This window comes from Bison bison, unplaced genomic scaffold (genome assembly GCF_000754665.1).
Source record: "Bison bison bison isolate TAMUID 2011002044 unplaced genomic scaffold, Bison_UMD1.0 scf7180017864270, whole genome shotgun sequence".
Lineage (NCBI taxonomy): Eukaryota > Metazoa > Chordata > Mammalia > Artiodactyla > Bovidae > Bison > Bison bison.
The window spans coordinates 8,499,989-8,510,434 of NW_011494842.1; the positions used below are offsets into that span (position 1 = coordinate 8,499,989).

The 10,446-nt window shown below is 44.0% G+C and overlaps 1 protein-coding gene across 3 annotated transcripts in view; it reads left to right on the forward strand.

The window, feature by feature from the left end:
* The window catches only part of KCTD20 (potassium channel tetramerization domain containing 20), a 38,581-nt gene extending 28,141 nt beyond the window's left edge, over window positions 1-10,440 (forward strand). For all 3 annotated transcript variants that reach the window (XM_010848660.1, XM_010848661.1, XM_010848659.1), the window contains 5 exons: window positions 2,309-2,411; window positions 2,774-2,894; window positions 4,150-4,347; window positions 5,734-5,844; window positions 7,143-10,440. In XM_010848660.1, the coding sequence (XP_010846962.1) occupies window positions 2,309-2,411; window positions 2,774-2,894; window positions 4,150-4,347; window positions 5,734-5,844; window positions 7,143-7,435 (826 nt within the window). In that variant the 3' untranslated portion in view covers window positions 7,436-10,440. The remainder of the gene's footprint in view (window positions 1-2,308; window positions 2,412-2,773; window positions 2,895-4,149; window positions 4,348-5,733; window positions 5,845-7,142) is intronic.
* The last annotated feature ends 6 nt before the right edge of the window (window positions 10,441-10,446 follow it).

Consider the following 10,446-nt stretch of genomic DNA (forward strand, 5'->3'; position numbering starts at 1 on the left):
AGTTAATTTGGAAGCAAATTAACTCTCTTCTCTATGAATAGAAATACCTGCTGTTTGCCTTGCATTAGATGTGAGAATGAAAACATTGAATTGCTTACTTTTCTACCTTGATACTTTTGTGAAACAGCATAAAAACCTTACATGTGTTGGTGATTTTGGGGGGTAGGTACTCTTGAGCCCCCACAAAGGGGAGTGCAAAAGGTCCAGGTGGCATCAATTTCTAAGACCTCCATCACTAATCAAGCTTTCTGAAACTAGATCTTTGTAGCTGGCTGTTTTGTATGATGATGGCTCTCTCTGTTCTTCATGTTCCATTCTCTGTGCTGCTTCATTCAGAATATAGTCTTATTCTCCCCTCAGCATCTCCTGCCTCCAGCTTTTTATGACTCGAGTTTAGGAAAAGGAAAGCATCTGTTGAGGAGGATTACCGTCCCAGAAGTATTCTTAGAGCCTGGGCTGGGAGTGAGGAGCTCTCCTTCTAGCCAGCTGTACACACCTTAATGTGTAGAGCAGACTGGGATAAGAGTAAAATAATTTGAGTGTATACACACACAAACATTTGGCTTTTCATCTAGTACTTAAGAGTGGAACTTATCTAAAGATTTAACCTCTCTCCAGACTTTGAACTGATTTTAACTGAATTAGAAAACAGAATGGACCACACCATTTGCTGAATTTTAGGCTAAGTGAAATCTAAGCTATTCAAATATGTGTCTACTTACATATATACAAATGATGAACTGGCTGATGAACCAGCCAGTTTTAACTGAAGCCAAACCTATATATTTCTTAAACATATGACTTAAGATTAAGCTAGAACATTAAAACATTTTCTAAATTGGTCCTGTTTTAGACTTGACTTCATGTCTTCAGTCTTGGTATCTTCACCACCACTTTTCCCCAGGTCCCCCAAAGAAGGTGCTTCTTAGGATAGGCTATCTGTCTGAAGTAAGCTGTCTCTGAAAGTAGTGCTCAAGAAAAGAAAGGCAAGCGTTTTCTGGGTAATAGATCCCTTTATCTAGGTGGTTCATCAGTGAGTCAGCCGAGGTCATGAATTCTGAGAGTTTCTTGGGTTTGTTCTGTCCTGTGGCTACATAAAGTATTCATATCCCTGGCCACTGAGCATACAGATGTGGGCCACTAGTCACAGAGGACAAGCTGAGAAACAGAATGATTAGTGCAGATCCACGCCACTCCTGGATGAATGGCTCTGAGGTGGGGTTATGTTTATGGCCTGTTGTTCACTATTTTGATTCATTGCTAGTAAGCTACACTTCACCCAAAACATTCCAGAAAAAAGTCAGCATTCTTTGAAGACTACTTTTATCAGATGGATTTTTTATGTACAGTGCAGATTTGGAGAGCATGTGACTTTTTTTCAGACCTTGGAAAGCAGCCAGTTCAGGGTGGAGCATAACAGTTTTGAACAGCTGGACAGCAGGGCTTCCCAACAGGTTAAGAAAGGAAAAGGCAGTGAGTCCCCGTCGGGCTGACTGACGATACCGCCTGCCCTGTCCTTCGTGCTGGCTTCTCCTTCCACAGCTCCTGCACAGACATGCAGCAGGGGTAGTAGGAGTCATGGGGCCAGTTTTTCTGGAAGGGATCTGAGAGAGGGAGGAGGGATGGGAATGGATGAGTATAAAAACAAGGTTTCCTCCCTGTGCTTTCATGACCTCTGAAGTCAGCCCAGACCAGGCCTGCCTCTCTGAAATATGTCAAACTGTTGATGATCTAGTTCTTCCTCTCTTTTTTGGCTTGACCTGAAATTCCCATCATTAGTTACTCCCTGAATTGAAGAAGGGCATTTTTTCCAGAGCTCGGCTGTAAAATGTACCAGGAAAGGGAAAGCACTAACATCTGCACGAACTAGTTCAGATTTGTCTATCAGATGTTGAAAAGCAAAACTCAGAAACATCGAGGATGGCGTGCTGGATGGGTACATGCTGATGGGTGAGGGGGAGGAACAGGAAGGCTCAGGGGGAGACACTGTCACCCAGGATGCCGGTGCTCCAGAGACTTTGCAAGTGCCGCTGTGCGCCACAGAAGCTCACTGCCGGTGACCTGGGGAGGCTGCTTTGTTCCTTGTTGCACTCAAACACTGGAAGCAATTGCTGCCGCCTTTTTCTGTCTGAAGGGAGTTTCCTAAGACTTAAGTGTGTCTTATAGGGGTTGAGTCCTGGTGCTCTGTTTAAAATTATATTGTAAGAGGGGAATGGAGTCTTCCAGGATAAGGTAAAGAAGGGAGAGAAGTTTCATCTGTGGAGAATCCTGCTGGAGAGGGTAACACTGTTGCCTGGGTATCTTTCAGGATGTTTGGACCAGGAAGAGAGTACAACTTCACGCGTCCCAACGAGAAGGGCGAGTATGAGATTGCAGAAGGGATCAGTGCAACTGTGTTCCGAACGGTGCTGGTGCGTAGTGTCCTCATGTTCCATCCTCTTCCTGGGGGCATGCGTAGTCAGAAGCCTTCAGAGTTCCTCAGACTGCTCTGACTTCAGGGTTTGTCATTTCTAGTTATTGCCTTTCCTGCTTTATTTTCTCTTCCTGTAATTCTTAAGTCCTTCTTGCTTGTGTGAGCTCAGTCAGGTATCAGGTTGTGATTAAACATGTCAAGATGGCCAGGAGTCACTTTGCTGTCTAATGAATCACCAACTTGGTGATAGTTCTAGTAACCCAGCACTTTACCTGAACCAGGAATGAATGAGTCAAGGTTGAAGAGGGATGTTTTCATCTTGTTCTTTGACTACATTTCCTCTTTTCAATCTCTTTATAGGATTATTACAAAACTGGTATCATCAATTGTCCTGATGGCATCTCTATACCAGACCTTAGAGATACATGTGATTATCTCTGCATTAATTTTGACTTCAACACTATCCGATGTCAAGATCTGAGTGAGTACAGGAGAAGCTGCCAAATTGCATTTGAGCAGCTAAACTTTGAATTTGCTTAGAATTAACATTTTTATTACTAAACAGAAAGCATTTTCAGTGTGGGTTGAAGATCATCTGCAGAGAAGAGACATGGTACTAACCATTCCCTCTTTTGCTTCAAAACTCTGTGAGGAAGTAGAGTAAACACAGGAACGTGAGCGGGCTCTAAGGCTGGCTTGACCCCATGAGTCACCAGGCTAACTGCTTCCTCTCTCGGGATCTCAACTCTTTAACAGATAAGGATACTGATCCTCAGATACGACGTAAGGTTCAGTAATAGTGACAGGACATAAATTGGCTGGGTACTTCTTACAGTTTATCATTAACTTAGTGTTTGTTAAGTGCTTTATAGATGTGAAAGTGAAGTCGCTCAGTCGTGTCCGACTCTTTGCGACCCCATGGACTGTAGCCCACCAGGCTCTTCCCTCCATGGGATTCTCCAGGCAAGAGTACATTGCCTTCTCCAGGGGATCTTCCCGACCCAAGGTTCGAACCCAGGTCTCCCGCATTCCAGGCAGACGCTTTAACCTCTGAGCCACCAGGGAAGCCCTTATAGAAACTTGCATTAATTTTCACAATTAACCCTTGAAAGATGGGTGATAATCTCACTTAACAAATGAAAAGATGGAGAAATTGGCTTGTTCAAAGCTCTAAACTTTAAAGCTGGGATAACTGATTTCTGAATACAGACTCCATGCTCTTATTACCTAAGCTTTGTGAAATGATTTTAAAATTCTTTAAAGTTCATGATACATTTTCTTTCATGTTCCATGACGTTCTCTGGATGTGTGGTTTCTCCACTGAGTCTAGTACCCACTTAGAGAAAGTCCCTTGGTGTCTCCAAACCTTAGATTATTCCTCTCCTGTGATACTCTAAATTGCAGTCCAGAGCATCTTCAGAAGAGGTGCTATAAAGAGTCATCCCCAAATAATGGTTAACCATTAACATAAATTAATGTTTGTGTTCTGATATTGCATGTTGAAAAAACCTCAACTGATCAGAATGCTCGGGGTTTATTAAACAGGAGATTGGTAGAATGTGTAAAGCATGTAACAAATTCAGCTTAATTATCACCTCAGAGCAGGAAACATTCTCTGCCCTGAAGTGAGCCACGTTTCTGGACCTTACCAATGATGACAGCCGTTTAACCTCATCATTTCACTCCGGTAGCGCCTGCGTTTGAGCAGAGGGTGTTCTCTTGCATTTGTCTCCCAGGTGCTTTACTGCATGAACTGTCCAACGACGGCGCTCACAAGCAGTTTGATCACTACCTCGAAGAGCTGATCCTGCCCATCATGGTGGGCTGTGCCAAGAAAGGGGAGAGAGAGTGCCACATTGTCGTGCTGACGGATGAGGATTCTGTGGACTGGGACGAAGACCACCCCCCACCCATGGGAGAGGAGTATTCTCAAAGTAGGAGCCCCGGCATGATGTAGATGTTTTCAGCAAGAAACGTGCTGCCCAGTCGTAGCTAGACCTTAGAACCAGTGGGCTGTCGCTGGTGAGCTGGTGAGCAGCACACTCACCTGGATGATCAGTCTGGTGATGCAGGTCTTTCATGCTGGGGCCTACCGTGAGCGTGCCTGCTTCCCACGCCTGCCCCTGACATCCCTGCTAGGTCAGCACCGGCCACACGTTAAGAGGTGCTTTCATTCCTTTCTCCATCTGTTTCATTTTTAAACCCTTTTGAATTGGTAGTAATTCAAAATTCAGAAAATACAAAAGGATATACATCGAAAAGTTTTCTTCCCACACCTGCCTCATCTACCTAGTTTTCGTCTTCAGTTTCTTTTATATTCTTCCAGATTTATTCAGTGCACATACATAAGCAATTATGTACATGTTTTTTTCCCCAAATGATACCATATTGTAGAGGCTGTTCTATATCATGTCTTAACATTAAAAGCTTCCTTCATCTTTTTAATACCTGTATAGTATTCCATTGCATGACTGCCATAATTGATTTAACCAGCCCTTTTGGTTACCATTTAAGCTATGAATTATGGCTGATGCTCCAGTGAATTATCTTTTAAAAAAAAGTCTTTTCACACACGTATATCTCTGTAGAATAATATCCCTAGAAATGGAATTTCTGTGTCAAAACCTTTGTGCTTTTATGATTCTAATAAAATTTGCCAAATTATCTTCTCTAAAGGTTGAGCCAGTTTATAACTCACAAAACAGTATATGATGAGTTTATTTCCCATTTTTCACCAAGACACAGTTTTACTGAAATTTTATATTTGCCACTCTGGTAGGTGAAAAACGGCATCTTGCTGGAGTTTTAATTTGCATTTCTTATTCCATGAATGAGACTGAACATCTTTTTAAAAGCCGTTTTAATTTCCTTTTCTGTTAACTGTAGTCATGCCTTTGCCCATTACAAAGTTGGATCGTTAGTCTTTTACTTAGTGGTTTGCAAAAGCTCTCTTTGTGACTACTCTCCATAGATATCAAGGAAATTAGCCCTTTGTAATAAGAGTGGCAGGTATTTTTCTCAGTTCCTTGTCTTCTTAGCTTTGTTTGGTTTTGGGTAAGCAGAGATGTTTTAGTTTTTCCTTTATGACGTCTAGGTTTTATGTCATATCCAGAAAGCCTTCCCTACTCTGAGACTATGAAAATTTCTTAACATGGTTTCTTATGGTTGATTTATTATTTAACATTTACTCTGTGATCCATATCAATTTTTTGGCATCAGGGCTCAGGTCATTCATTAGTCTGAATCTGTTAGCTCATCTCCTTTCTCTTACAAAGGTATTCACTCCATGACTAACCCCAGACTTATTTTTTCTTTTCCAGTTCTTTATAGCTCTAAGCTCTACAGATTTTTCAAATACATTGAGAATCGGGATGTTGCTAAAACAGTGTTAAAGGAACGGGGCCTGAAAAACATTCGCATTGGGATTGAAGGTAAAGAACAACCCGTCAGTATCCAGCTCGCGTGGCCTGTGGGTATAGTTGGAGCTGTGGCCATATCTTATGTCCTTAAAACCTGGTTGCTGAGGGCCTAGAGAATAGAGACCCACATGGAAGCTACATTCCTACCCAAGTTTGAAATTCCAGTTTTTGTTTTGCCCGTATGTTTTCTTTTCATTTCCAGTTGAAAATGCTTTAAAGCAGCTGTAGGAATAAGTTCCAGTTAACTGCCTCAGGATACAGAGCAGTCAGGGCGAAGGACACTGGAGGGAAATGCAGGGCTCGTGGGCTCACCACGTGGGAGGGCCATCTGTTTAGTCAGCTGTCCTGGTGAGGACCTTTCTGGGATCTGGAAGGGTCCTTCTGACAACTACCTTGGAGACTCGTTTTATTCCCTGCATATCTCTGAGGAATGTCTGGGTGTATTGACAGAACTGCTTTAAATGATTTGGGCAGGGGCTCCCAACCTGTGATCTCCATGGAAGCGTACTGGAGACTGACTGTCGGGAGAGTGCGGAAGCCATCCTGGTCTCCCCTCCGCAGGCCTTTTGACACCTGCGTTTTGCTGCTGTAGCTGTCTCGGTGTTGCCCACAGAACCTGTTACTGTGTCTGACTTAGGTTGGAACTTAAACTTGGAAGAGATTTTTGAGATCATCTATTAAACCTCTTTCTATTATGTCCTCCTTTATCTCTTTGATAACCATAGGGACAGAGGGAGAGGGGTCACTCCATTTCGCAGAGTAGCCCATCAGACTGTCCTACCATGAGAACATTCTTCCACAGTTGGTAGATGACCTCCTCCCTCTTCCGTCTTCGTTCCAGTTCTAGTCTGTGAAGGTGAATAAGATTTCTCCCATTTCCGTGTGACAGCCTTTTAGATACTGTAGGCAGCATCCCAGTTTTTCCTTTAGGCTTAAACATTTCACATTTCCTTACCTATTCATACAGGATGCCCTGTAGGCAACAGAATTAGAGGGCCACAGTAGGATTTGTGTCCTGTAGTGCTGAAGCCAGTAAAAGACAGACCTGTGAAATTAATAAGAGGCTTCTCCCCCTTCCATTAGAAGGAATACACTTTTTTGTTATTTCCCTTTCAGGGACATGACCTACTAACCTGGGCAGGAGGGCAGCAGGCCGTGGGCAGCGGGGGCTGGAGAACATGGTCTCCTCCCTGTGGTTTCACACAGTCTTGGCGATTTGGGAGGAAACTGATGCGGTTATAAAGAAGGAAGTATGGGAACCCGAGTGATCGATTTTCTGGGGTTATGATGGCCTTTTTTCCCCGTTTCAGGTTACCCTACCTGTAAAGAAAAAATTAAGAGGAGACCTGGCGGCCGGTCAGAAGTAATCTATAATTACGTGCAGCGCCCCTTTATCCAGATGTCCTGGGAAAAAGAAGAAGGGAAGAGTCGCCATGTGGATTTCCAGTGTGTCAGAAGCAAGTCCCTTACAAATCTAGTCGCTGCTGGAGAAGATGTCTTGGAGGACCAAGAAATATTAATGCACCATCCACCCCAAGTGGATGAACTTGACCGGCTGAATGCCCCACTTTCTCAGATGGCTTCTAATGACTTTCAGGATTAGGGCCGGCTGTGGGTCTGTCCCTCTGCAGGCCTTGTCTCTGTGTGGGATGCCCAGCCAGTCCTCCCCTGGTTTGTCTCACTGAGCAGGAGACATGCTTCTCCCCCGTCCTTTCCTCTTCTCCCATAATTAATCTGTATCCTTTTCAGGAAGCCTGTGCTTCCAGCAGGGGATGAAAAAGCACTCGCTGGTAATTAAACTACCAGCTTTGCAGCAGCCCTGGAAACTTGAAAATTTGGGGTCTGGTGCTGTTCACCAGGTCTGCATAACTGTGGAAGCAGGGAAGGAAGTCAGGACTCCTGTTGCCTCATATTCGGCAAAGCAGTTCTCATCCTTCGCACTCTGTTCTTGGTTGTTGTTGATTTTGTTTTATACCAGGCACATTACTTAGCAGCAAAGGGACCAAACTTAAAAGGAGACAATCTGTACCTTCTACAAGCAAACAGTGGTGGGATGCTCATTAGTTAGTGAAGGTACCATCCTGGTGGCATCTGTGCCCAGGCTGCCTCTGGGAAGAAATAGGCTCTTATTCAAAATGTCCAAAAGGAAATTTTAAGAGCTTCAGTTCAGTTTTGTTTTTCATTATTGCAGTGAACAATCTAAAACCTCACGGATTCTTTGACAGGAAGGATAATGCCTAACAGTGTTTATGAAACCTTTTTAGCTGCAAGGTTTTTGAGCCTAAACAGATTATTATTCCTTTGGAATGAAATTCACACCCAAGTTGAAGAAGCTCTCCAGATCAGGCCACTTTGATTCTCCTGGCTCGGAATCTGGCGTGAAGCTGTAGTCTTCACCCTAGGCTAGCATGTTGTCTGGGTGTGTCTGGGAGACCTCAGATATGGTGTAACAGGCTTTTAAGATGTGAGCAGTAAGTTTCCAAAAGTGCTCAGTTTCTCAGTAGAAAGACCAGTAAGAGCTCGGGAAGAAGGACGGGGGGTGGATCTGAGTGGGGAAGCGTCAGTGGTTAGGCTTTGTCCCAGTGTAGGATTTTTCGTTGTAGGTTCATTTCATACTATGGAATACTTTAGGTATCAGGGTATTTTGATTTTTAAATAACCTATCAGTTGCTCACACACTAGGTAAGAAAACTGTACTAAGATCAACCCCAAAAGAAGAAAGGGCAGAAGGGATCCAGCTTAGTGATTGCATCGCCGTGGGGTCACTCCTGTCTATACTGATGTCCCTGTGGCTGTGAACAGCAGAGCTCACTTCAGAGCTTATAGCTAGATGCGTCTTGAGACTTTCTCCCATTTTGTGGTAGAGGTTGGCCTTCCAGTCACCGAGCCTGAGCATTTAAGAAGGGACACAGTTTCCTTCAAGTTCTTTAAGAAGAGGCCTGGTTTTCTTAAATTCCATATGATACCGTGTCCCATATTTCCATAAGATACTATAGGGAAGCTACTCCGTGCCATTTTATGACTGCCCTAGTCACAGTCCTCCAGAGGGAAAGTCAGGAGTGTGCTGACAGCTACTTTCCAGGCTTGATGAACAAGAGTGTTCTTAAGGCGTGTGTTCTGCACATGTGACCAGGACCAGTGTCCCAAGGCACGTCAATACTCTGTTCTTATTCAGAAAAATTAGTAGCAAGGGGTTAAACTGAGCCAACCCCCAGCTACAGAGTTACTCTGATGAACACTGGCATCCATTTGTATGGCTGATGGCCAGGGTTGCTGTTGAGGGTTAGTGTTATTTTGTAGCCCAGAGGGTAGTTTTAATTCTGTGAAAAGAAGGGGCTCATATTTGAGGTCAGGTTTGGCTTTGACCTTACTGGTACTACATTTACACCCGTGAGTAGTTGACCAGCCCAGATTGTTTAACGGTGCTTCCTTTACACTTTTCAGTTGACTTCCATGCCATCACAAAGGAAACTGGAGTCAAACTTTTGTGTAGTCTGTAGTAAGTATGTATAATTTCTGTTTTATAGCTTATATATTAACATTTAGGGGTAAACGTGTCTTAGCTAACACAATTAGTCCTTGCTTAGGTACAAAGCTAGGTATGAAAGTATGGCTTGTACTCTGTTCTGTGTAAATAATTTAACTTCCTCAGGCTTTCACAAACTAGGTCTTTTTTCCCCCCAGAATTGGGCTGACATGCTTTTGGACCCAGTGCTCGGGTTTGAGCGTGCTGGAAATGCGTGGAGGTGTCACCGGGCGCTGGGGGCTGGGGGGCGAGCAGGGCCTGCAGGCTCCCTCTGGTGGAGAGGCGTGTCTTCGGCGGCCCCTCCCCTCTGGCCTGGAGTGAAGCATCGCTCTAATTTGGTGGCTCCTCTCAGCCACAGCTGCTGTCCCCAGGGCCAGGACATTCCACAGTTCTCGCAGGGCCAAGAGCTGGGTTACAGTCACTCCCATCAGGAGTCAGCTACTGGCCAGCTGGGCAAGAGGTGTTTCTCATGAAAAAGGTAGCACTCAGGTTTGGTGTTTTTTTCCTAAGTGCCTAAATAAGAAAGCCAGGCTGTTTGTACAGAAACATTTTCATAAGAAAATGGTTTTGCCCAGACTGTCTTATTCAGAGGTATCTGTGTCGGCAAGCAGATAAACCTGAATTGAGGTTTAGGATCTGAGTCTGTGTATGCATCAGGTCATAGATAGCTGATGAGGAAACAGTTGCCATTAAGGAACTGGATGCAGGCATGGAGACAGTGTTAAAATGTGTCTGAGATGACTTAATGGTTTCTCCAAAGTGGAGAAAAGGAATTAAAAGAATGACAGAAAAAAGGGTAAGGACGCTAGAAAGTAGCTTAATTTATTGCACAATATGCAATAGCCAATGCTGTTGTGAACTAAATTCCGTGTGGTAACCTAACATATGCAGGTCTGTGGAAACACTGTGGAATAAGCCCAGGAAGGATGGATAGTGTTCCAGCTGGTCCTCCTCGGAGGAAACACAGCCAGAGTGTGCTGGGAGCCTTAACTGAGTAATAGTCAATAGAAGGTTAAGAGTCAGTCTTGGTGATTCACTCAGTGCCACTTCTTGCCATCATTTTTGAAACTGTTAAACTGGGCATAGTT